At 47.2% G+C, this 27,529-nt stretch overlaps 1 protein-coding gene across 5 annotated transcripts in view; it reads right to left on the bottom strand.

Annotated features, from left to right (window-relative positions):
• The window catches only part of B3GNT2 (UDP-GlcNAc:betaGal beta-1,3-N-acetylglucosaminyltransferase 2), a 202,103-nt gene that overhangs the window by 96,828 nt on the left and 77,746 nt on the right, over nucleotides 1-27,529 (bottom strand). For 2 of the 5 annotated variants that reach the window (XM_084901120.1, XM_084901119.1), the window contains exon 2: nucleotides 4,723-7,285. The exons of the other annotated variants lie outside the window; for them this stretch is intronic. In XM_084901120.1, coding sequence (XP_084757246.1) covers nucleotides 6,083-7,276 — 1,194 coding nt within the window. In that variant the 5' untranslated portion in view covers nucleotides 7,277-7,285 and the 3' untranslated portion in view covers nucleotides 4,723-6,082. Of the gene's footprint in view, nucleotides 1-4,722; nucleotides 7,286-27,529 lie in introns of those variants that run through there. 5 annotated transcript variants of the gene reach the window in all.

Here is a 27,529-nt window from a genome sequence, read left to right as displayed (position 1 = left end):
AAAACCAGGGACAGAACTAAGACGGGGCAGCAATAACGGCGATGAAAAAAGCCACAGCTACCATTCATTGAGCTGACTACATGCCAGGCTCTGATCACTTTCCGTGCATTAAATCATTTAATCGTTATACAGTTTAAACATACAAGTGCCCCCCACAACGTTTCTTTACGACAAAGAGAAAGACAACGCCTTACGGTGAAGCCCAGCAAACAAGGTGTCAAGTGCCAGGAATGGGGCACAGTGACAGCATGAAGCCCTGACAAGCTGCACGGAGGCCACAGCATCATATCTGTGGCATTCTTGCCAAACATACACAACCTCGTTCTAATTGGGAGGACAACATCAGAAAGCCCACCACTCGTCCAAAACATTAAAGACAAGAGGCAAGGGAAGGTTGAAATTCTGCAACAGATTGGAGGAGACCAAAGAAAAATTAAATGCTAATGGGACCTTGTACAGGATCCTAAAATAGAAAAATAGACCTTAGTGATGGTCAAGTTCAAATAAGATCCTAGTGTAGATAATAGAATTAGAGCAACATTGATTTCCTGTTGTGGGTTGGCTCAATGTTTATTTTGAACATTGTAATATGGTTCTGCAAAATGCTGGCATTAGGGAGTTAGATGTAGGGTTACGGGTACTCTCTGTCTTATATTTTTTTCTGCAAGTCCAAAATTAAAGTTTTTAAATTATTTTTAAATTTTATTTTCTAAGCACAAGATGCTCCAAACAAATCAAGCACATCTCAGAAGAGTTACTTCTTGGGTTGGTCTACCAGCGACGAGACATGTCCAGATTTTGGATAAAGCAGGAAATAGTTTCAACTGGCGGCCATCTTGTCCAAGGTCTGCCACAGCTGGGGTGTCCATCGCTGACACTGCCCTTGCGTCCAGCAGGTCCTCAGTGGCAGGGAGGGGGCCAGCACTCATTGCAATAAGCAGCGCTGCCATGTCTGGAGGTGTGACTGACAGGACAGGCTCCCTCCTACGGTGTATGCTCCTCCCCAGCCTCCGGGTTCCCTGGCATTACTCTGCATCTTCTGTTTGTCTTGTTCTTCCATCCGGGAGGACCCGATGACAGAGGGTTCTCTCATTTTCATGACAATGTGTCACGGCTCCTCCTTCCACATTCCTTCCGCGGTGACTCACGTTCAGAGGCTTTTGCAACCAAATAAAGGCATTTCCCACCAAGTTAAAGCCCTTCAACTGTATCCCTCCAAGTCCCACCACTGGTTTCTCATATCCCACAAGAGGAAAAAATAATTGCTATTTTGCCCACATTTGATTATGTTTTTCTCTCTGTTTGTGCTTCTGAGTGTCTCCCATCTGACCAGCCAGGAGGACGGCGGCAGACCGGAGGGGGCAGAATCTGCAGCTCTGGCCTCGGGGTGGACGGCAGCACCCACCGCCGGGAGGGCGTATGTTGCTCTTCAAATGTTCCAACACGCAGCACAGGCAGGACACGTGCCCTGTTAGCGTGCAGGGCCTTGGCACCTGTCGTCCGATTCCCGGGTGTCTGCGTGGTGAGGTTTCCCGCTAGGCCGCTGCAAGCCGGCCCCACAGCTGCCTGTGTCCTGTCCCAACAAAGTTCTGTTTTCATTTCCTTCTCTCCACCCCGCACACTGGAAAACAAATTATCCGGTGATTAGCTAACACCTCGTGACTGCACATTTTGCAAGGAAGGAAGACAAGAAGGAAAAAGCCATTCTAAGCCCAGTGCCTGGGACCCTTAAACAAGAGAATGAAGACCCCAGAGGGCCATTGATTCTAAGGTGTGAGCGGGTCTTTTCTCTAATGGAGAGGGAGATCTTGGATGGGGCCAGACGGAAGCTGGGAGTGCCTGGCCACTGCCCCCCCCCCCCCCCAGGGATATTTTGGCAGCTGCAGGGGTGCTGCCCGGGCAGGGTTGGGTGTCTGTAAATGAGCCCCACTGCCCCGAGGCCACCTCCCTGGCTACTGAGCTCTGCGCAGTGGGCAGCGTGGAGGACGGTGAGGAGCAGGAAAAGAATGTTAGTTGAAGACAAGCTCGGAAAGTACTCGTCAGAGGATGGTAGGTTTCCAGGGCCATGAGTGAGCCCTTGCTAACGCTTAGGATGTAAGCCATGTGGGCTGCTGCTTGAGAATGAAAGCGCATCCCCTTGACTTATTGGTCTATTTTTGTGTCTATATACACACTAATGCTGTATCTCAGTTATTCTAAGATATAACCTTTCACATTTTAATATCTCTGCAATTGAGGCACACCATACAATTGGCAGTTTTTTAGTGGTATATAAAAAGTATCACGTCTTAAAATTAATAAATATGATAATTCACATGCAATATGACAAAATTTTTTGGGCTCCCTAGAGACAAAAGTGCCTCATTCAGGGCCTCTATCTTTCAAGATATGATATCATGGCAAGAAAAAACCACACCCAATATTCCTAATTTGAGACCTGAATGAATCAGGTAATAGTTTAACTTTTCAGATTTATTGTTAATCCTAATAAAGTTCATCAAAATCACCTAGCAGATATTCTCTAGCATTTAGAGAATAAAATCAGTATAGAATAAACATTAAAGAAAAACTTAACTTATTCAATAATCTTAACAGCCCCGCACATGAAGTACTTGTTTTCTCATTCTAAATAAGAATTTTTATTTCACTTGACATTTTTCATAAGAAGGTAAATCACAGCGAAGTTAACTTTTGACCTAAGTAAAAGCTTCATTCTTTTCGGCTTTCCTGGAAATAAAAATAAGTCATCCTTTGCTTTAAAAAATGATTTCTCACTTTCTGCCTGAGGGGGCCATGACCTACAGGGGTCCTCAAACTTTTTAAAGTGGGGGCCAGATCACGGTCCCTCAGAGAGCTGGAGGGCCGGACTATATGAACTACTAATTCCTACTGTAACACCTCGGCTGCGCTCACTGCCCAAAAAACCTGGCGGGCAGGATCAGACTCCCCTGGGGGCTGCATGTGGCCCGCGGGCCGTAGTTTGAAGACCCCTGACCTAGAACATCAAAGACTCCAGACCTTTATCAACCAAGGTATTAAAGTAGGAGATGGTCACACGTTGAGTGCCTTTAATTCTGGATTTAATTTTCAAGACTGACTCCAAATATTCAAACAGAGATGGGTATAAGCAGAGTCAGGAATGGAAACAAGCGATTCAGGTCTCTCTCATCTTTTTCTCTTAAGGCCCGGTTGGGTTTATGAAAAGTCCAAACCCTGTCAATGTTTACTCAGCCTTTTGACTTTCAAATTCAAAGTCAAAATGATGTGGGAGTAGCCACACACAAAAAATCCAAATGCCAGTTTCACTGTTGAGGCCACAGTAGTGAGCAGTTCTGAGAGAATGAATTATCTACGATGTTTACATTCATGCGATGGGGGCTCAGGGGAGAATCCCTCTCAGAGCACCGAGAGACGGCTCCGTTGATTTAGGAATCAATCACTACCTTGATTGAGGCCAAGCATGTGCAGAGCTCTAAAACCCAAGCATCCCTTTGCTGAAAAGCCCATGAGACTGATGACCAGCGCTGTGGGCTCAGGTAACCACTACACGAGAACTTCTGCCAAAGAAGAGCCCGAGACCAACTCACCCATCACACATCACCAACACCAAGGACTTACGTTCAAACAATGGCCCATGTCAATTGGAGGCTCCCGGAAGACCCTCAGGAGAATCTAAACCTATTTCTAAAGCGGCTACATCTCTTCTTTTCCTGCGGACTTGAAACATCCATAAAGGAAAGTTCCCAAGAAAAATTACAGAAATTCCCCCCAGAGGAAAAATGCATTACTTGAAAATACGTGGTCAAGTTATATGGACACGTACAAATTGTGGGCCCAGGACCAGTGAATGTTTTGAGAGCTTGATTACTCTTCTCTAAACTAATGTGGCAATGCTGCTCTCTAGGTGTGCTAGCAGCCACTGCATAGAAAGGTCAGGTGCAGTCCCATGAAACCCTTAGAAGGGCCAAGCTTACGAACAGTCTTCAAACCCACATTAAGTACCTGTGCCCTCGTAACTGCTCAACATTCCCAGTAGAAGACAGTCTGCTAAATGTCCTCACAACACTGATCCCTTCTGTTTTGTGAGCTTCATCAAATGTCTACTTCTTCTTTTTAATCCTTACCCGGGATATTTTTCTATTGATTTTTAGAGAGAATGGAAGACAGAGGGAAATACTGATGTGAGAGAGACACCAATTGGTTGCCTCTGCACATGGCCCAACCAGGGCCCAGGCCAGGGAGGGGCCTGCAACCAGGTACATGCCCTTGAGCAGAATTGAACCCGGTACCCTTCAGTCAGCAGACTGACGCTCTATCCACTGAGCCAAAGCGGCTAAGGCTCTATTGTTCTTAATGGACCATTAGCAATTTCTTCTCAACATGAGTCTATTACAAAACCTAAGTGGTAAAGGCTGCCTCTAGATTGTATCACTGTGGATACAAACCCCAAAGTGAGCATGGTTTAGGGCAATAGTGTCTTTTTTTTAATGCTGCTCCACCTCCTAATTATACTTACTGAAAATGGAAGCATAAATATTCATATTCCTCTTTACAGAATCAAGTGAGAAAGCAATTTTAAGAATTTTAAATGTGAAGATAGATTATGCATTGATCGTTCAATATCACTATAATACAGTTTCTGAAGAGAACAATGGCCTCTTTAGGGGAAATGTAACCAAATATGGAAAAACAAAAAAGATCATAGATTATTACACATGACAATTAAAAATACAAAGACTTTATTTCTATCTTCTTACATTTCCAAGTATCACATCTGATAAGAAGCCTCATCTCTATAAACACAAAAAAAATTTTTCAAGAAAGCATTGTTACAAGATGGTATATATAAGCAATAGTTTGGCAGAATTTTGTCAACTCTAGCATTCAGCTCTCTCAAAAAAAATGAACTTTAAAATTCAAAAATAACAGCTTTATTTTACATATTTTACAACTTACATTTAAAATATCATGCTCTAGTTAAATATTTCATCAACAACACTGTATACAAATAAAATATTACACAAAATATATTTTAAGAAAATTTTTGGTCATTGATCTGAACAATAAATAAAAACACAGGCACTTCTACACTGAGACAGGGAAGCAGTCACCCACTAAGGAATAATTCTGCCTAAGCAACATGTGAAAATATGGCAAGAATAGAATCCTGGAGTTTTAAACTGACAAACCAGTCGTGAAAAGGTCTGCAACTTCAATCCTTTCCCTTGAAGTTCCAAAGTCACATATGCTTTCCTGGTCCACATCAAAAAAAATCATAAACGTAACGTTTCTGCAAAGGTCAATCCAATCTTTACTTGGTCATTATGGAATCGTTCTCATTATTTTCAAATGCTAAAAATAGTGAACTATCATGCCACCCAGCAAATCAAATGCAAGAACCGTTATTATGTTCCTAGGTCATAATCTCCTTATGACCATAAGCCACAGCAAGATAAACTGGATCACACAAACGATCTCTGTTTTGCAAAAATTAACTGATTATACTAACGCAAGAAAATACTGCTGGGGTGGCAGGAAATTTCGACAGAGGTCAATTACTCTAAATAATTTTTTTTTTAATTCATTCAAAATCCATGAAAATAAATGTAATTCAAATATCATCAAAAAAAATCATTGAATCATATATAACAAATTATTGGTAGTCAATAGGTTTTAAACACCTAAATTGCAGACAATTCACTCATTCTAACAAAAAGTTGGACTATTACAATATTAGGTCAAAACAAAAATAACTTAAAATATAGTCAAATTCCAAAAACATGATTTCAGACAAGAAGAGGGGTAGGAGGGGGGGAATTTAGAAAATAATGACCACTAGCCAGTAGGAAGAATCAGAACCAATCATCCTGCTGCAGCTTCCTTTAAAAATTACGATCTTCTGCTTTTCTTCTTCAGAAAGTACATCAAAGGGTTTAGCAGTCCTCAAACGGGTGCTCCTTATGAAGGCAATTTTGAATGGTTTAAACACAGAAATTACCCCTAATGAGAGAAACACCCCCCTCCCCTTGGGAACTACCCAAGAGATGTTTTTCTATGCAAAAACGTTAAGTCTGTCTACACGTCAGCAATTTAAATGAGCGCTTTGCAACCGAGACCAAATATCAATCATCTCTTGAGGTTTTCTGCTATGGACTAACATCAGATCTAGATAGGAGCAAATGTTATTCCTCTTTTTCTCTTCGATGTCGAATGTCTTGAAGCCTTTGTGCTTCTCTGGAACGAGGCCCAGCTTCTGAAGGCACATCCCAGTGTAGACGTCGTCGATGGGGTACAGCAGGACCTGGTCGGTGACATTGTACAGCCGCAGCGCCAGGCGGCCGGAGTACAGGAACCCGCCGCCCCCCGCGTAGGGCGGGTACACGCCGGCGTACACCACCTCCGGGATGTAGTACTTCAGCTTCTTGTCCCGGTGGGGGCCCGCGTTGTGGATCACGTCCCCTATGAACAGGTCTTTGGCTTTGCTCTTGGACAAGCTGTTCAAGTAATTCAGGATGTGGTGGGTGTTCACGAAGACGTCGTCGTCGCCCTTGAACACGAACTCGGCGTCCGGGCAGGACGTGCTCACCCAGCGCAGGAAGAGCACCTCCTTCAGGGACAGGTTGAAGAACGTGTCCCTGTAGTTCCACATGAGAATGTCCTGGTGCTTCTCGCTCTCAAACTTCAGCATGTCGGACAGGTCGGGGTGGTTGTCCTCCGGGGGCGTCTGGCCCAGCAGGAAGACCCGCACCACCGTCTGGTTGCCCGCGTGGGTCTCTCGGCCCCACGATTCCCGGATCGCTTGCCTCCTGGCGAAATGGGGGATGAGGGACTTGATCGCCAGCAGCAGGAAGGGTTTCTTCGCACACTTATCCCGCTGGTCGATGAGCAGCGAGTAATTGCGACACCTCAGGTACAGCAGGAAGTCTTTAAACCTGTCCGGCAGATCGTTGAAGCCCGAGACGACTGAGGTGACCCTCAGGTCGGGCTCGCAGAAGTTCAGATGGCTTGTGTTGGAGGCCCCGGGCGCGTCCCCGGTCTGGTTGGCCAGCGTGCTGAGGATGGGGTTGTACCTCCGGTTCAGCTTCTCTTGCTCTCGGTTCCAGTAGGCCGCGGGAGGGCTGGATATCCTCCAGAACTTTTCCTTGGGTATGATTACTTCCCCCTTTCCATTTTTCTCTTGGTTACCACTCCTGGAGACTTCCACAATCAGATAAATGAAGACATTTGCCATCATCAGGATACCCAACAACTTTATTCTTCGACGTCCAACACTCATTTCTCATATCTGGAACAAAAGGGAGGAGCATTGGATTAATCGAGGCATGATCCATCTGCATTTGCTCACCCACGTCACTTGCCTCTTGGGCTTGACCTCCCCCTGGAAGGGTGGACTGGAGCACACAGACTCCAGGTGGGGATGGCCTAGGTTCAAACCGTGGCCCTGCTGTCCTAGCTGGTGACCTCGGGCCCGGGGTATAACTGTGTCTCAGCTTCTCCACCCATAAGATGGAGATGATACTCTACCTCATAGGAGGGATGTGAGCGCTCCATGATTTTATATAGTGGCTGGCCCATAGCAAACAGTGTGTGAGTGGCTGTTAGCACTACGGCCGTTTGAGACACCGGAGGGCAGAAATAGGCATTTCCTAACCTCACAGGTGTTGGACTTCCTTGCTTACAAGGACACACACAATCCATAACATCACATACATTTTATGTTGTGATCCCGTACACGTATGTGCACACACATGTATGTAATTGTATGCGTTTATAGGTGTTGCGATGTGTATAGTTTCACGGAATTCACTCCAAGATTTTATTTTATTCTTTTTTTTTTTAATGGTGGTCCCAACCCTGAATTGTTTCCCAACCCACCATTTCATGGATCAGAAAACAAAGGCAGAGAGATGGGGACGCTTGCCCGGAGTTGAAGGGCCAGGAGGTGAAGGAGCCACTCGCCACACTGAGTGCTCAGAGAAATCAAATGCCAAGAGTCATACCAGCTTTATCCTAATTTCTAAAAACCGAAAACAACCCATATACCGTGAACAGAAAAACAGATTTTCAAATCTCAGCATGTTCATACAATGGAATCACCCTCAGCAATAAAAAGGAAACTATTGCTAGCTACTAGTAACAAGAGTACCGTAGAAGTGAAAGACAGACCTCAAATTCCATTTATGTGAGGTTCAAGAAGGCAAAATTAACCCAGGTCCTACATGTCTGAAAGCGACAGGGGTAGAGGTTTTGTCTGGAGAGGGGCAGGAAGGAATGAACAGAAATGAGCCCTGGCCAGTGTTGCTCAGTGTTTGGAGCTCCGATTAGAGCACCAAAGTTTGTGGATTCAATCCCAGCCCCAGTCGGTGCATGCAGGAGGCAGCCAATTGATGTGTCTCTCTTACATCCCTCTCTCTCTCTCTCTCTCTCTCTCTCTCTCTCTCTCTCTCGTCCTCCCCTACCCCAACCCTCCCCCCCACACACACACACCCAATCCTATCATCCTCTCTTCTACCCTCTCTAAAAATGAATGGATAAAATATTCTCGGGTGAAGATTGACAAAAGAAAGAAAGACTTAAGGTCTCTGCTGTTTATAGCAAAGAGAAAAAGAGAAATGAAAATGATATTTTAGTGAAATATCAAAGGCCACTAACAGATTTCAGTCTATCGGCAATTTTTTTTTGGTTAATCTTCACCCAAGGATATTTTTTTTCCATTCATTTTTAAAGAGAGTGGAAGGGAGGGTGGGAGAGAGAGAAACATTAATGCAAGAGAGAGAGATCCAACAAAGAAAGACCACCATGAGGAAAAAGATTTGGAAGGATGCTCAGGAACAAACAGCATACACTATGAATAGCTAACGACTTCGCAGAAGTTTCGAATTCAGAAAAAGGATATGAGTTTCAGCAGACTGCCATTCGGTGATTACCATCTGACATACCTCATTGCTTCAGTTTCAGAAGACTGTCTCTGAAATTCTAGAGAAAGTTTTTAAAAAGACAGTTTAAAGGGGAGAAAAGGGAAGCACAGTACGTGACTAAGTTAATTTTCTTAGGAAAAGACTCAGAGTGAAAAACATGTGAGATGATTCTAGATGAATGAGCCAGCTGTGTCTCCAGGTTATGGGGCAGGGCGTGGGTATGTGGCCCCAGCCAGAACCACCTGAGGAGACGGTTTGGAGCTTCTGTCACGGAGAGCACAGACCTTTCTTTGGGGAATGCTTTGAGGAACACACTGGGCTCGCTCACCGTGGCCAAGGTCTACAACTTCACTCACTCAACGGAGGCTTTTATTTCCTCAACCAAGACCCGGCCCCGGAGTCCCATCCTCTCAACTAAGTAAGACAGGCCTCAGCTCTCAAAGGAGCACCACCCTCGCCTTCCTCTTCCTCAAGGATTCCAGGCTGCAGAGCATTTCCCTGCCCGTTCCTCACTGGCGCCCCCTGAGGGAAGGTGAGAGAATAGCCCTTCACCAGTGAGGAAAACGGAGGCTCCAAGGGAGAGCTCATCGGGCTGCCTCATGTTACGTGAGAGCTAAGGCACAAAGCTGACCCGGCAGCCTCCTGGCTCCCATTCGGGCCGGGCTCTTTGGGTCTCCTCCTTTTTCTACAAGGCACGTCCGGTCAACAGTGAAAGCTCTGGTCCCGGTCAACAGTGAAGTCCCAAAGGCTGGCTCAGGACCCAGGGCACAGGATCATGGTCCATCTGATGTTACCGAGACTCTCCAAAAAAAAAATAAAAAGGGGGGGGGAACGGGACCGTCTAGACTCTAGAAGCTCCCAGCTCCCTTTCTGAGAATGACAGGGCCAGCCTTCCTTGTCCAAGTTTCCAAGGAGCCGCCGGGGCTAACTCTTACCACTATGTGCTCATTGGAACTTTCCCCAACCAGCTTGAGAAGGGTGGGTGGGAAAACCGAGATTCTCAGTTGTGCTCATCCATCAGGCTGGAATGTCATCTCCCGTTTGTGACCGGGGCACAGTCCCTCGCCTGGGAGCTCTGCACAAACCGAAGTTCATGGAGAGGAGGACAGAGCAGTGACCTCCCGCAAAAATATCTGTGGGAAAGGGCTCCGTGAATAGCTGACTAACTATTCCCATTGCAAAAGTAAAACCAACTCCGTGTCCTTTTTTGAGCAGGAAGTTACATTGCTCAAGAAGAATCTGAGTAAGGAAACTTCTCCCAACACCGGGGAGGACATTGTACACCCTCACTGCAGAGCACGGACTTCTCCCCGGGAGGAGCAGGAACAGGAGGGAGCCCCGGGGACAAACCCAGGACTGCCTCCGCGCTCCACCTCGTGCTTCGGCATAAAGCCTCCCAACAAGGGCCCAGCGGTTTTGAAATCTCTAAAACACCATCAGTTGATTTTATTTGTTTAGCAAAAAACAACTCCCTCCCTTGTTTTGTAATGAAAATATTTAGAAAGACAAAGTAGAGGCTGAAAAACATATTTGTTGTAGCTGCAAGTGGATTACAAAATAGTGCCGGCTATGTGAGAATCCAGATAAAACACCACACAACAACAACAAGGCCGGCTTAGTCAGGACGCGGGGATTACAGGCCACTTTAACAGTCTTTCCTGCCGCCACACCACGCCTCCCTCTCCCTGAACGGCCTCCACCACACACATCCAGGCCGCCTGGAGTGGGCGTGGAGCACAATCACACAAAATCCCCGATGTAACGCGGGGTTCTCATCTCTGCAGCCCCTCACAGCGCCACAGGCCCGCCATCACTGTATGGACCCTGCACTCCTGTCCTGGGGCCTGTGCCATCTGCCTGAAGCCCTCGCTCAGAAAGGGTTCCTAAACGTAATGGTAAAATGTGTTACGCCAGACTTTGTGATCCCCAAGGACCACCAGGGAGCCGAGTCCGATGCAATAAACAAAAGAGCCTTTTCCATGCTAGCATGGGCTCTGTCCCACTCACGCCGGCAGCCTGGCGGAAGAGAGAGCGAATTTCGCCCAGTCCAGGGGTTTTACTCCGGTCGGTGGTGATGTCACTGCCTTGGCTAACCCTGATTGGTTGGGTGAGGGCTAGGGATAACTCCGCCCTGCCCCGCAGTGGAGTCGGGAGCTCATCCTCGCCCCGCCCTGCCCTCTCAATATGAACACCTGTTTTCTTTTAATAAATATTCCGGTACCTGCCTGGACCTAGCAATCCTATGAGGCAGACGGTCTCAGAAGGGATTTCTCTTGCCCAAGGTCACCCAGCTGGTGAGTAAATGGCAGAGCCAGGATTCAGACCCAAGCGGGTGGGCTCCGGAATCCAAGTGTTAAACCGCGACGGATGCACGTGAAGGCGGACGAAAGGAACGGGAGGGACGCAGGTCTTGTTTCCGATGGCTGATCTTCTTTAAGAGTACATGTTTTAAAGCTGTGTACATCTTAACTGACAGAAAGTGCCACGAGTCAACATCAGATATGGGAGGCAGAGTGGTGTCATAAAGAACACTGATGGAATGATTACTCTAAGGCCAAGTTCTGGGCAAAACACCTCACCTACCTCACTTTGTTTCCCAGCATGCAGTTCAAACAATCCCAGTGTGTTATTATGGACACTGCTCCCCTGGGAAGCACTGAAGAGGATGATCCCAAAAGGTCCCCTCCATTTCCGAAAGCCCTATAATCACTGAACACCGGCAACGTGCTGGCCGGAAGATGCTTTTATGGGACCACAGACAGCCACAAGGACTCATTCCCACAAAATTCTGAATTTGTGATTGAGATCCATCCCCCAAGGGACTCCAGTAAGTGAGGTTGGTGGCCACCAATAGCTAGTCAGGGGCAGAGCCAGCAACCACACCCAGGCCCTCAAGTACCAAGATTAAGGACGAGAGAAAGGCAGGATCTGGACCTTCTTGCAACCATGCAATAAAAGTACCACCCTTCTCCCATCCAATCAGGCTGAGACAAGGAGACTTGAAATCCAAGCCAATTCGACCACAGGAGACTGAGTTAGTAGCATCCATGTCCATGGGGTCCTGCTTCCAGATAATTCCCTTGCACAAACCTGACGTACAAATCCTGAGAGAGAGAAGGGTGGAAGAAGGTGTTTCCATTTTGGAGAACTTGCCCATCATTCTGCCTGCCCCCTGCCCTCCCCATCCTCCAGGAGCCTGGCCAGAGTGGCTTTCCTAAATCCTCTCCTCCCAGGCTGCCCCATCTGTTGCCTGGCTCTTGCCAGCAGCCCTTTCTAGGTTCTGCCCAGATGAAGAGACAGAACAGCTTGCAGCTGAGTGGCTCTGGGGGAGAAAACAGCCTCTAGCACGCAAGGCAGGCAGTGGATGATAAGGTTCGAATGAAGCAACTCAGCTGGAGCCGAGAGCTGGGCCATTACCTAGAAAGCTTGTTTCTTAATAGGAACAAGAAGCCTGGCCTTGGTTCTTGCCAGGCCTGAGGCAAGGGAGCCTCAGGTCTGTCTTCACACCCTCACCCAGAGACTGGCCTGAAGCAAGAACATGTGTCTGACTCTGCTCTCTGGTCCGTAAGTCTTGGCACTAGCTGAATTCAAAGAATTTGGTTCCTAGTCATTATTAGTATCCTCCATGTTCAAATTTAAGAGGGAAAAAAGTACAATCAATCTCTTCACTTACACATCCCCACAGGCAACATCATCCATCCACGTTGTCTGGCAGGACACATCCTGGCGCCCATTGATTCAATTCCCCCAAAGCCTAGCATGGCTGATCTTCCTCAAATGATATTCATCATTTAAAATAAAATCGATCACTCACTACATAGAGAACTTTCAGAAAGGGGAGAAGAAGATTTAGCTAACAACGGAGAATTAACCGTACCAGAGGCCATCGTGCCCCTGCCTTTGGTAAAACTAGCGAAGAGTTTTAGATCCTCAGTGTAAGAAGATAACAATCCTAGACCCGTTCTTACTTTGGAAAGCCAGCCTGGCGTCTGGTGGTAGATAGCCCAAGGTTAAGTTCTGGTTCTGCTACCCATGTAGCTACGTGACCTTAGGCAAATGGTTTGACCTCTCTGAGCCTCAGTTTCCTCATTTGTAAAACACCAATTTGTTGTCTGCCACCCAATGGGCATTCCATAGTTCTCCTTCAGAAGTTTGACCAAACACTCAATGAAAGCACATTTCTAAAGTTTTGTCGCTCACTGCCTCATTTATAAATTTACTCTTTGTAAATGAACGGAAAAAAAATTTTAAATTTATTTTTTGTAGAAACCCATATATCAACTGCCTTAAACATCACCTCCAAAAGGAGGTTTACAAGTCAATCCAGCTAATTCTAGATATCAGCTTCTAAATGCTTTGGGGACACCCCTATTGGCAATGAATCAGCTTACCAAGCACCTGGGTGCACACCCCAGCATGCACTCCACATCCAGCCAGGAACCAAGTTTTGCACCCCCTCCTCACCTCTCCTCTCTTCCATTCAGGCTCTGCTGCTGACTGCTGCAGAAGCCTAATGCCTCATTTCCTACCATGCTCCCAACTATGCCCTACTCCCCAACCACGCAGTGTTCAGTCCCCTGTACGTACAGTCCCTGCTCACACTGCTCCACCCGTTTGGTCTGACCACCTCAACACACTGTGCTCCCTCAACTCGCTCTTCTTGTCTGGAAGTGAGTGTTGTCTTCCAGAGCTCCTCTCTTCCACTCCTAGAGCCCGAGCTTAGAGCTTCACCCTTCTTCCCCTCTAAGAGGTCTCCTGCCCAAGGCTATATCCCAGCCTGAGTACCAGCCATATTCCCCCAATTACTATCTCAACTCATATGCCATCTGGTCCTAGCCAGGACCCTTCATGAGGATCTGTGCTGCCCTTCACATCGCCTCCTGCCAGCGCCTCCCATCTCCACATGACGCACTTTAGACTCTAACCAGAGCAGACACATTTCTGTTCCAGAAAATCCCAGCTTCTCTCTGCCTCCTGCTGTGCCTTCCTGGAGAGCTGCTGCTCCTTCCACATTAGCTTGTGTCACCTCCTGGCCGAAGCACCCACCTCCCAGGAGTGAGGGCATGCACTCCCGAGCTTCTTCCACAAGCAAGGTCTCCACATTGCACCACCATCTCCCCAGCACGCAGCCCTGGGACCCACTCAGCATCTGCTGAACCAACATTTTGGTTCACCTGGTCAAGTTCGCTGAATACAGTGAGGTGCTCGGTAGAAACTGGATTAATTAAATATACATACCTTTCTCCAAAGGGATGACACTGCGAAAGCACTTTATGTGTGTGTTGGTAAATATACACACACATTTATAAAACTCGGTCTCACCTCTTTTGAGTACTAAAGTACAACAGAAAAAAACTAAAGAATTGTCTCGAGTTGAGGGAGATAAGAGTTTCACAAGGAGGGAGTCCTTATTCGATGAAGAGGGTGGGGGCGAGATTTGAAGAGGTAAAGTGGGGTGGGAAGTACAGTCCCGTCCCTCATCCCCACAGTCAGCCTCAGATGAACCACAGGCAACTCACGTGCGGATGTGCTGACTGCACAGACCCTGCGTGTGGGAATGGAGGTGCGAGCGATTCATGCTTCAGCAGCAGGTCCAAGCCAACCCCTCCTCCACTCTCTCCCAGAATAGGGGCCTCCAGATCCCCTTTCCGGAAAAGGGAGGGCCTCCCACCAAGGCCATGACAGTTCCGGGGCCGGGTGAACGTGCCTAAAGGAAGGCAGGCCCCTAAAACAGATGTAAAACTTGGGGACATCTACTCACCTAAGGTGGAAGTCATTTTAAGAAAGAAATGCTGCCATACAGGCTGTCGCTTCCGGCTATGGCCCCGTAAAGGTGTTTACTCCATGTGCCAGGACGGATGTATCAACAAGTGTAGCCTGACAGGCGCTCGACGAGCCCTCAGAGAAATCCCTACACCATGGCACACATAAACAGATTGCCAAAATTCATGGCATATCAGAAAATACATTAATTTTTTTGCCGATTTGACAAGAAAATTAGGTATAATTTTGATTCATTCACACCAGAGGCCTACTGTCGTGTTGGCTATTGCCGTTTTTTTTAATTTTTTTATTTTGACAATGTAAGGGGAAAGAAGTCAGTGCCCTGACTGACTAAATAGTCAGCTACTGCATGTTGTTAAAATTCTTGCAGCACACCAGTTGAAAATTGCTGCCCTAAAAGATTTCTGATTCATTCTTCTGTTTGCTCGGTTGGTTCATATGGGATATATTTCAATTTGGGTCCAACTAGGAAGCAAAAAAAACAACACACCAGTAATTTAAGCAGGGGTAGTATAAGGCAGTGGTCGGCAAACTGTGGCTCTTTAGCCCGTTGAGTGTGGCTCAAGGCTGCTGCTCAGGACAATGTTGGGTGGCCAGCTCACTAGATGGCTGGGACCACGGGGTCTACAATGTGCACACTCATGGGGCTAGGAGAGGGTGCAGAGAAGCAGTGACCTGGGCTGGGTGCAGGCTCCCCTGCCTCTGCTGCTGCCAGAGCTGGCGCAAGCACAGAGCAGCCAAATGCCAGAGAAAGCTGTGCCGGGCTGACAGGTACCTTGGAGTGCAGGAAAAGCAGCAGGCTCTCTGGGAGCCTAAAGACACACACTCAATACACCAGCCACCAGGAGGGGGAACCCCTTCTTCCTGCAGCGCCCTCTTCAGAGCCCCCAACTTACGGGCGGCACAGGCAAAGGATCTGAAGGGTTCCTCTCCCTTTTCACAGGTGAGGCCGCAAGGTGGGCATGGAGCTGGGAGGCACAAGTCGGAAACTGGCACAAGTTGTAACTCTCTGTACCACCAACTCGAAGTCCTCTCCCGCCACACACATTTTTACTTGGGTCTGAAATGAGGAGGAAAGGCCTGAAACATGGGTCGTGTACACTGAATTGGCAGGTAGTCAGTCAATAAACGCACGGCAGTTTATTATCTGACAGTAGGGGACATGGCAGGACCTGCGTGGGGCTGGAAACAGGGTAGATTTTATAAATGTGGGGAGAAGCCGGCAGGCACGGGATAGGGCAAGGGCACCAGGTGTGAGCAGGTAGAGATGTCCCTCTGTAAGGGCAGGTCAGTGAAGGCGGGCCCAGGGCCTGACTGAGCCTCAGCCTCACCCATAAACACTGCCCCTGGGGCACCGTAGGGATGTGTTTTCTCCCACAGCCCCTCAAGAAAGAAACAAGGAGAAAAAAAAAAAAGAAAAACTCCAAATTGGATGTCCACGTGGATTGCAAATGGCTTTTGTGTCCGCTGAGATTTAATTTCTGTAGAGCAGATTCAGCTCACAGCGGGGCAGGAACAAGATCATCTGTCATCAGCTCTCTCCTGCGCCTCTAACGGAATACAGGTATATCTGGTCTGGTGTACCAGTCACTCACCCGTGAACTGTTTCCGATTTTCCCGATAATTAGAAAACAAAACAATGGACAGCCTCACGTGTGTCTTTTTCCTGTCGTATGTTTCCTTTGGAAAAGTTACAGAGAGATCACACAATTTTTTAAGTCATTTAGAATATAATCAACTAACTCCCCTCCCTTCCCCTTCCAGCCCCCGAGCAAAAGGGGAAAGCCAGGCTGATTGGTCCTCGCACTGACCACCCACGAGCCCGGAGCTATCCACCCTGGCTGTGGACATTGTCCTTTACAGTCTTTACAAGGGAGGCACCTCCTCCTCCAATTTACACCCTCCCTTTATGTGCTTCCTCCCCGATATCCCTATTCCCTTTGCCCATTTGTCTACGTTGGGACGTTTCCATCTCATTTAATCTCCACAAGCTTCAAAATGTGAAGCAGCCGAGACCGGTTTGGCTCAGTGGGTAGAGCGTCGGCCTGCAGACTGGGGGGTCCCGGGTTCGATTCCGGTCAAGGGCATGTCCCTTGGTTGCGGGCACATCTCCAGTGGGGGGTGTGCAGGAGGCAGCTGGTCGATGATTCTCTCTCATCGATGTTTCTGACTCTCTGTCCCTCTCTCTTCCTCTCTGTAAAAAAATCAATAAAAATATATTCTTAAAAAATGTGAAGCAACCAGTCTGGGGGGTCACAGAGCTAATCCTGGTGGAGCCAGCACTTCGACCTTGGGCCCTGACCCCAAGACTAAGCTTTTCTTCCACACAATGTCACTCAAAGAGGATTTCAAGAAGTTGCGCTTAAAAAAAAAAAAAATCATTTAGGAGCTAAAATCATTACATTTGCGGATACCCTGAAGATGTCGACAATTCTGACGCGTGAAGGGCATAAGGTGGATAAAATTGCAGGTTGAGAACTGTTCCCTGCTTTCGGGCGCCGAGGCCCTGGTCTGGTAAGGCAGTCCCTCCCTTGCCCTGGGTGCCGGCCCTGCAGAGGTGTGAGGTATTTACCCACCCTCAGAAGGACAGGCTGGCAGGGGCTCACACTGGCTAATCACAAGCAAGTCCAGGCGAACTCTTTGGCAGCGCTGTTCACACAGAGAAAACGCCGCTTTTCCATTCCCCTCCCGCCCAGCACCCAGCCCCCCGGGAAGGGCGCCCAGCACACGGCCGGCCGCAGGCTCGTGCAGGGCTGGGCTGGAGCCCAGCTCCCGGCCTCGGAGAGGAAGGGGTGCCGCCTGGGCCGAAAAGGGGGCGGAAGAACACGTGTTGGCCACAAACAGAGCCGTCTCACCCCCTGTTTTCTCGGTAACATGCACACAACGATCCACACTCAAGAGTGTAATCTAGTGTCATTACCAGAGAGAAGCCACAAGAGTGTCTTTACAGCTTCTTTTAAGTATAAGCTCCTCTACTCCAACCACCTTATTTACAGAAGAGGAAACCAAGGCTCGCCCACAGGGAGGAGAACCAGGGTGGTGAGAATTATTAGTGACAAAGTCTGTTTTGTCACTGTCTACAGATTCCATTCTAAGCCACCTAACATTAAAAAAAAAAAAAAAAAAAAAAGGTCGCCGAAACCGGTTTGGCTCAGTGGATAGAGCATCGGCTTGAGGACTGAAGGGTCCCAGGTTCGATTCCAGTCAAGGGCATATACATTGGTTGAGGGCACATCCCCAGTAGGGGGTGTGCAGGAGGCAACTGGTCTATGTTTCTAGCTTTCCATCCCTCTCCCTTCCTCTCTGTAAAAAAATTAAAAAATATATATTTAAAAAAAAAAAAGGTCAATTGCCCAGCATCACCTCTTACGGTGCTTTCCTGGATCTCTCCCACCAGGTGGGTGTGTTTTTATGACTTCCCCTCAGCTGTCCCACCTGACTTAACACACCTTGTTGTTAACAAATCTGACACACCAACAGGAAGTGTGGGCCTCCAGGAGCGGGGCTGTTCATTTCTCTATCTCCGGTGTCTGCCTCGCGGACAATCTACCAGGCAATAAACGTGAGGACAAGAAGTACATAAAAGGGGTGGAGCAGTAAAGGAAGGAATATTAACCTTTATTCTTTGATCTTTTTGATACACTGCCCTAGATAAATCACCGCTGAATAGTTTCACTCACGGGCCCCGCCAGACCCCTGGCTGTCTAGTTGCCGATCCCTCATTCCCCCCAACCCCTCCTCGGTCCCGCCACCCCTCATCCTAAGGGTCATCAGCCTTTTCCAATTCTGCACTTTCCCCTCAGGGCCTCATCCCTCACCCATTGGGACAGCAGTACCTGGGGTCACATCGCAGGAAACAGTCTCATACAATTAAATCTGTAACTAAACTTAGGCCCAAGGAGTGGGGGAGGGGAGGGAAAAGGCAATTAAAAATTAATCAAACTAAAAAAAATAATAATAATAAAAACCCACGAGCATAAATGACAGGGCTGGACTAGAAACAAAGTTCCATTATGTAAACCCAGTTATCAAAGTGACCTTGTACAAATGCTTCTGGAAGTAAGTAGGCCACCAGCCAGGGTTTGCAATCTTGATGCGGGGAAGAGGGGGAAGGTGATCTGGTGCCTGCTGGTGTGGGCACCTGTGTCTGTAGACACACAGAGAAAAGCTGGTGAAAATCAATCAAGAAAGAATATTTTCAAATAGGTATTGGAAAAGAGATTAGTATCATTTTACATAGTAAATTCATGCAAATTTCAATTAAAGACTACTGGAGCCTGGTGGGTATGACTGGTTCATCGTGGACCCTGGAACCAGGAAGTCAGGGTTCAAATCCTGGTCAGGGCATGCAGGAGGCAGCTGATTGATGATTCTTGCTCATAATTGATTGATGTGTTTCTCTTTCTCCCTCCCTTCCTCTCTCTGAAAGCAATAAAAATAAACTGATAAAGTCCACTATATAAAAAATTAAAAACTTTAAAAAAAAAGACTATAATTAAACTAAATTCCAAGTTGACTTCCTCAAAGTTTTAAAAGTGGCTTTAAAAAATTACATCATTCCCCACCACTTAATTCCCTGGCCTGTGATGAATGACCACAAACAGAAGTCGAAACTTCTGATTTTAATACAATCACCAAATGTTCAGCCCTGGAGCAGCCAAATTCAAGCTGCCATTTCCCCTCGCACAGACATTTATATTTATGTCATCTCCACCAGGTATCCTACACATTCTCAAATCAACCAACCAACCAAATTCCAGTAAATTACATTTGGCAATTCTTGTCCCCATCAAATGCAGAGTTTGAGAGCACCTGCATCACATAAATAAAAGTACACATTTGTCTTCGTTCCAAAATATAACCTCCCAAAATCAATAAAACATGCTGCAAATAGCATATTAAAGTTAGCCTTCTTTTATAACTTCAACAAATACTTAAAATTACCACCAATGACATCCATTGTGCTTATTTTACATCTACACTAATAAAAGAGAAAGATGCAAATTGACTGTACCTTCTCCACGCCCACCAACCCATCAGGAGTGAGTATGCAAATTAACCCAACAAAGATAGCGGGTTAATTTGCAGATGCAGGTGCCAAGCTGCCGGGAGCAGCCACTCAGGTCCTCTGGTCGTGGAGGGAAGGCGGGGCCTGAGCAGAAAGAGATGGCTCCGTGTCCAGAGCAGAAAGGCGGTGCCAGCAGCCAGGGAAAGGAAGGCCCATTCTTGCACGAATCTTCGTGCATCGGGCTTCTGGCAATTTAATAATTGCTATGGGAAGTCTCAACTTCTCGACTGTTAGAATGAAGGCTTCCAACCAAGACTGGTTTGGCTCAGCGGATAGAGCATTGGCCTGTGGACTGAAAGGTCCCAGGTTTGATTCTGGTCAAGGGCATGTACCTTGGTCGCGGGCACATCCCCAGTAGGGTTTGTGCAAGAGGCAGCTGCTGATCAATGTTTCTCTCTCATTGATGTTTCTAACTCTCTATCCCTCTCTCTTCCTCTCTGTAAAAACTCAATAAAATATATTTAAAAAAAAAGAATGAAGGCTTCTAGTAACACATTTTCTTAGGGAGCACTCGCCTTTGGTTACAGTAAAGGGGACGCCAAGGAGCAACAGGCACCACGCACACACCTCAGGCTCCAGGACTCCCGAGTGGAGTCCCTTAGAGAAGCAGCCCTGAGATTCCTGCCTGACTCTCTGTAACACCAGGCACGGAAATCACAGAGCACAGTGCAGGCAGAACTTGCATGTGCAGGGATTTCAATAATGTTGTATTACACTAAAAGGAATCTAATACCTTGGGGGAGGAAGAAAAAAGACAAGGAATGAAGAAGAAACGGGATGGACTGTCCGGGGCACTTTTTATAACGAGACAAATTAACAACAGCCCACCAGGCCCCACCATCCACAGAGGGCGTGTCCGTGTGCCCGGAAGCATGGCAAGGATCCCCTCGCTGGAGACACAGTTCTGTGAGGGGGTTACTGGGGCATCTTCATTGTACAGATACGTGAACGGTTGCCAAACACTTGTCCGAGGTTCCCAAGACAGAGTGGACGGAGGGGGCAGGCCCTGGGGCCCAGAGGGGCCGCTCCGGCCAGCAAGCCCATCCCAGCTGCTGCCAAACCGGAAGCCAGGCACGGCCTGAATATGGCTGGCACAGCCAGGGCGGAGGGGAGGTCGGCATCTGCGTCTCCACTCAGCATTCTCACAAAGACCTGATCTTCATCCGGGTGAGCCACCTTCGAGTCCCCGTCCAGGGGCCTCAGCCCCCCTAAGAGCTGCTGACCTCCCACCCACACCTTTGCTCACGCAGCTTCTCCCAGCCCAACATGTCCATTTTCTTGGCTTCTCAATCCCTCCCCATTCTTAAAGGTCCAGGTTCAAATCCCACTGCCTCCTCCTCCATTCTCTCGGTGCATTATATGTAATCCTCCCTCGTGGCACTCAGATCCCGCCCCCCCCAAAAAAAAAACAAAAACCGGAAGCCTCTCAAAAGAAATGTCAAGAGCCCCTTACCTAGAACTCACTCTCCACCCCATCACTTCTTCCCAGCCCAACTGGCTCCAGGTGAGCCAGCCAAGATCCACTCTCTCAGCGCTGAGGGAGGCAGGACCGAGGCGCCCCGCCCTCCACGCGCTGGAACCACGAGATGAGCACCAGGCACCGCTCCCTGCACACACTGAGCACCCATTAATCTGGGCTCCCCCGCCCAGCCGCACGGCTCAGTGACTGACCTATGAACCAGGAGGTCACGGTTCGACTCCCGGTCAGGGCACACGCCCAGCTTGTGGGCTCGATCCCCAGGGTGGGGTGTGCAGGAGGCAGCCCATCAACGATGACCTCATGCCACTGATGTTTCTATCTCTCTCCCCCTCTCTGTTCCTCTCAGAAACCAATAACAACACATTGTTTTAAAGCAATTAATTAATTTAGTAATTAAATAATGGGATTCCCTTGGGAAGCCACCCCTGCTCCAGAGTCAGGGACCACGCTCCTCCCAGGAGACAGCCTTTCTAGTGACAAGAGGCCCTGGGTGGCAACTTCAGAACGGGGCACCACGCAAGCAGAACGGTGTCCCCTCTTCCCAGATCCCGTTCCCGACCCTTTTCCCTTTCCCAGGTGTTGTTACATTTCAACCAGTTACTGGTAGGTGCTTGCTTTTTTAAAATGTCAAAGTAAATCATATGGATTAAACCACATGTGTCAAACACAAGGCCCGCGGGCCAAATCCAGCCCGCCAGGCCTTGCAATGTGGCCCGCACCGCGCTGTCATCACTGCACTCCGCTGTCAGTTTATGACATTGTCAGTTTATGACTGTTCAGTAAACCATTCGGCCCGCGATTTAGGCTGGATTTTAGATTTTGGCCCCTTCTCTGATTGAGTTCGACACCCCTAGACACATATCCTCAGAACAGTGACATTCTGGCCTTTTATCCCAATGTCCTATGGGTGGGTAGGGGCTTCTGTTCAACCAAGACCGTCTGACGACACATTTAAAGAGATGACATAGCAGCATCGCTCTCTGCGGTCACCTGCCAAGAAAAACGTCCTTGCCCAAGTAAAAGGACACGTGTTGTTTGCTTACTGTATGAACACACTGCGGAGCAGCTTAGCGATGGGGCCTCTCACCCGGTGTTGAGTGCAGTTTAAGTCACCGAGCTTTAAGTTTGTCTGTGAATGTCACCTTCACCTGTCACAGGGCAACAATCCTGGCGTCTCCACTTCTGCCCACTTCCCCTTGGGGATCAATGCACTCCCACAGCTCCTACTGTCTCCACACGATGACCCCCACACCTGCAGCCCAGCGTGGACCTGCTCTCCGGCGCTGGCCGGCGCTGACACACCTCCTCGTCACGCGTGGGGGAGGGACAGAGAGAGGCCAGCGCGCTGAGACCAGCGACGGCCACCTAAGGCCTCATTCGTTCACTCTCCGTGTCTGTACTTGTTTGAAACTTTTCATTATTAAGATTTTTTTTTTTTAAGAGAATCCATCAGAACCTTGAAGGAAAAAAAATCAGAAGAGAAACATTCAGTTAAAAATAGGAGTATTCATGAGAGGTATTTTAAGTTCATTTGAAGAAAATAATTCCTTAGGCAGTGGAGGAAGAGGAACATTTAAATGGCTGCATCTCATTTTCCTCAAGAACAAAAGTGACATAAATTCCTTATAAGGCATTGTCGAATTCAACCATAAAAATAAGACATACAACACATACTGTATATCAAATGTTAAATATTTGGAAAACATGGTAGCTATAACAAACCCACTTCGACCCTTTCAATTCTAAACAAATATATTTGATTCTATCACAGGCTTCCCAATGAACAATCTGAGCAAGACTTGAAGGGTTTTGTTTTGTTTAAAACAAAACAAAACAAACAAACAAAACAAACAACACACACATACACACACACACACACACACACACACACACACACACACAAAATTGTATTATAGCCTAATCAGAGAAGCAGGTGGATGTTAAGAGCTTTTTAAAGAAAATAAACAACAGAATTCTGAAGCACAAATTTTAAGTCACAGCAAGCTCATGGTCCATAGAGATAACCTTACTGGAGCGCTAACACTTTCATATTCATGACTGCACTGGATTCAAACAATCAGCATGTGAGGTTGGCGATGCAGGCCTTTGCTTCAGGGGTGGGGCGGAGGGCGGGAACAGAAGCTACTAAGTGGTTGCCATCATTACAAAGCTATTTGAGGTCGGCTCTGGGACTAAAACCTACTTTAAGTTCTCCACATGGACCATCGTCCCCCTTTCAGGAAGTCACAGCCCCAACGAGATGAGCATCTCTTGCTGGTCCCGGGGGTCCTGCTTCCGTGGCTGTCTCCCGTCCCCAGCGCCAGCTCTGCCTCCCCAGGGGCTCAGGCCCAGGCTCCTCTCTCATCGCTGCCAGCCTCCTGAAAGGTCCCGTCCTCTGTGGTACCGGGACTTCCCCAACCCCTTCCACCCTCCAGAACCTTCACAGTCCTTGGCCTCTCCTGACTGTTCTCCTAACACTGCTGGCCTCCGCCTCTACTCCCGCCCCAAGTTCAAGACCACCCCAATCCTGATTCTCCTCTTCCTTATTCTCTTGCACCTTTGCTCCTGGCCTCCTCACCCCAGATGGGAGCTCTCCACAGTTCCGGGCTCAAGCCTATAGCTGGGTCTTCCCTACCCCCATACTCCTGTCCCTGGGGCTCTTAGATACCACTGCGGCCTTGAGAGTCCTAAATGTTAACCAGGGGTCTTCAAACTACGGCCCGCGGGCCACATGCGGCCCGCAGAGGAGTCTGATCCGGCCCGCCAGGTTTTTTGGGCAGTGAGCGCAGCCGAGGTGTTACAGTAGGAATTAGTAGTTCATATAGTCCGGCCCTCCAGCTCTCTGAGGAACCGTGATCTGGCCCCCACTTTAAAAAGTTTGAGGACCCCTGTCAGTTAAACAATGCCCCAATCTACCTGTATCTATGGCTTGCCTCCTCCACAACTCCTTGAATTTAGATTCCAAATCCCATCACACCCACCATGAGTCTTTTTATAAAATCTCTCTCTCTCTCTCTCTCTCTCTCTCTCTCTCTCTCTCTCTCTCTCTCACACACACACACACACACACACACACACACACACACACTTGAGCTCACTTTAATTCTGTACCATCTCTGTATCCCTGACTGGGTTTAAGCCCTCCATTTTCCCCCCAGCAAGACTGATAAAGTGACTTAATTCAGTGATTATCAAGCACCTAACTAAATGCAGCAATGTTTAAAACAGACAATGAAAAACTAAGTTATGTGGTTAGTCTTTATAAAGTTGACAAGTGCTTAGACAAAATACAAAGCAGAGAACAGGGGATGATGATAAGGATGATCAGAGAAAGCCTCTCCTTATAGAGGTGTGTGTGTGTGTGTGGGGGGGGGGGGGGGAGCAATTGCAAGAAGAGGGAAGAGCCAGTATGGAGGCCGGAGGCAGGCCAGCTCGGAGACCCATGAACCGAGCCAATGGCTGGGAGAACTCTGGCTTCACTCAGAGGGAGATGAGGAACCAGAGGATTCCGAACAGAGAAATGTATGAAGTGACTTCACTTTTTACTTTATACATTTCAAGATTCCTCCAATTTCTCTCTGAGAACATACGGTTGTGGGGCAAACAGGACGCAGGGAGCCCACCAGGAAGCCGTCACATGACCCAGGCCCGCGGTCACACCTGCTTCTCCTCCACCTCAAGCTCATCTTCCAAAACGCACCCCTGACCGTGACCTGTCACCACACCCTCGCCATGACCATGACCTCCATCACCATCAAGTGCCACTTCTTTGCGGGGTCATCGAGGTTGCACTGCGTCCTGTTACCCCTTCCTAAGCACCCCGCCCCCCAAACCCAGGGTTATCATACCTGCTGTTTCCCCAAGACACACGGCCACAAGCCTGCTATCCCCACTGCCCCACCCTCCTTTCTCTGCCCCCGAAGAGTATTCACCGTTAAAGGCTAAGCCCAAACCCCACTTTCCGGGAGCCTTTCATAGCTGCCCCAGCATGGCACTCTGCTTCTCTCTCTGGCAAGCGCAATTTCATCCGTTTCTGGTTAGAGTGTCTATCAGCCTGCTAATTCCTTGAACGCAAGAACTGTGCCTGATCCCCTAGGAATATGCAAGGGGCCAACCACTGTGCTAAGTATACACTAAGTACTCAATGCATGCTCTAAGGCAGTGTTTCCCAAACTTCTCTCATGATGAGAACCACCTGGTGGAGTTGTTAAACTACAGATTCTCGAATCCCAACTAAGAAGTGCTAAACTAGAATTTTTGGGAACATATACCGTAGGTAAAATTGTATTGCTCTAAGAGTTTAGTATACAATTTTACCTATATGTTCCCTTTTAGAATTTATACCGTAGGTAAATTTAGAACATATACCATAGGTAAAATTGTATTGCTCTAAGAGTTAAGTATACAATTTTACCTACGGTATATGTTCCCAAAAATTCTACTTTAGCACTTCTTAGTTGGGATTCAGGAATCTGTAGTTTAACAACTCCACCAGGTGGTTCTCATCACGAGAGAAGTTTGGGAAACACTGCTCTAAGTGAACAAACTGCTATTTCATTATATGTCAGCGTGAGGGCTCATGGGGCGGGGCTTTCGTTCTCAGCTCCTGCGATCTGGAGGCCAGGGGTCCCCCTGAGGGACTGCGGCCCAGCACTCCTGACAAGGGTACGGCCACGGGTAGGAGCCAGGGCGAGGACAGACTTGAACTTAGGCCTTCGGGGCCTCCTGCCCTCTCTGCCAGGATTCTCCACGCAGGGCTGCTGCACAATCTGTTTTCAATTTGTCTCAAGTGGTGGCAATGTGTTTTTCCTAAGCTCATTTAAGAAGTGCACAGATGCAGCCCTAACTGGTTTGGCTCGGAGTTTACAACTTGGCCTGTGGACGGAAGGGCCCCGGGTTCAATTCCGGTCGAGGGCACATGCCTGGGCGGTGGGTTCAATCCCCAGTATGGGGTGTACAGGAGGCAGCCGAGCAATGATTCTCTTTCATCACTGATGTTTCTGTCTCTCTCCTTCTCTCTTCTTCTCTGAAGTTAAAATTTATATATGTTTTTTAAAAAGATACTAGTACACTGTGATCAAGTGGGATGCAAGGTTGTACATTATCCGCAAAGATAAGATGACATTACAGCTAAGATGACATTAATTCAGATGTGATACACCACATAAACAAAATGAAGAATTAAAAACACACGATCATATCCATAGATGCAGGAAAAGCACCTGTTAAAAATCTAGGACTCATTTATATTAAAAATTCTCAGCAAAGTGAAAATAGAGGGAACATACCTCAATGTAATAAAATGTATGACAAACTCACAGACAACATCATACTCAATGGGGAAAAATTAGAAGCATTTCCCTTAAGATTAGGATCAAACAGGGATGTATGCTTTCACCACTGATTCAACATAGTATGGAAAGTTCTAAGCACAGCAATCAAACAAGAAGAAATAAAAGGCATCCAAATTGGAAAGGAAGAAATAAAACTGACATTATTTGCAGATGACATGATACTGTATATAGAGAATCCTAAAGATTCCACCAAAAAACTACTAGGACTGAGAAATATACTCAGTAAAATAGCAGAACACAAAATAAATATCCAGAAATCAGTTGCATTTTTATACACCAGTAATGAACTACCAGAAAGGGAAACTAAGAAAAGCATCCCATTTACAAATGCATCTAAACATTTAAAATACCAAAAGGCCTGTACTTGAAAAGTTGTAAGACACTGAAGAAAGAAAACGAAGAAATACAAATAAGTGAAAACACATACCGTGTTCATGGATAGGAAAAGTCAACACTATCAAAATGTCAATGCTACCCTAAGCAATTTATAGATTGAATGCAATTCCTATCATGATGCCAGTGGCATATTTCACAGAACTAGAATATTCCAAAAGTTTATATGGAACCACACAAAACCCTGAATAACCACAGCAATCTTAAGAAGAACAAGATTGAAGGAATCACACTACCTGATATAAAACTATACAACAAGGACATCAAAACAGCATGGTACTGGTATAAAAATATATTGATCAATGAAACAAAATAAAGAGCCCAGAAATAAATCCACGTTTTATGGTCAATTAATATTCAACAAAGGAGGCAAGAACATATGAGATAAAGGTAGTTTATTCAATAAATGATTTTGGGAAACTGGAACAGATATATGCAACAACAACAACAAAAAAAATGACATTAGACCCCCTTCTTACACCATACAGAATAAACTCAAAATGGATTAAAAGCCTTAAATGTAAGAATCAAA

This window comes from Pipistrellus hanaki, assembly GCF_964339955.1.
Source record: "Pipistrellus hanaki genome assembly, chromosome: 12".
Classification (NCBI taxonomy): Eukaryota; Metazoa; Chordata; class Mammalia; order Chiroptera; family Vespertilionidae; genus Pipistrellus; species Pipistrellus hanaki.
This window is presented reverse-complemented; position numbering and strand designations above follow the sequence as displayed.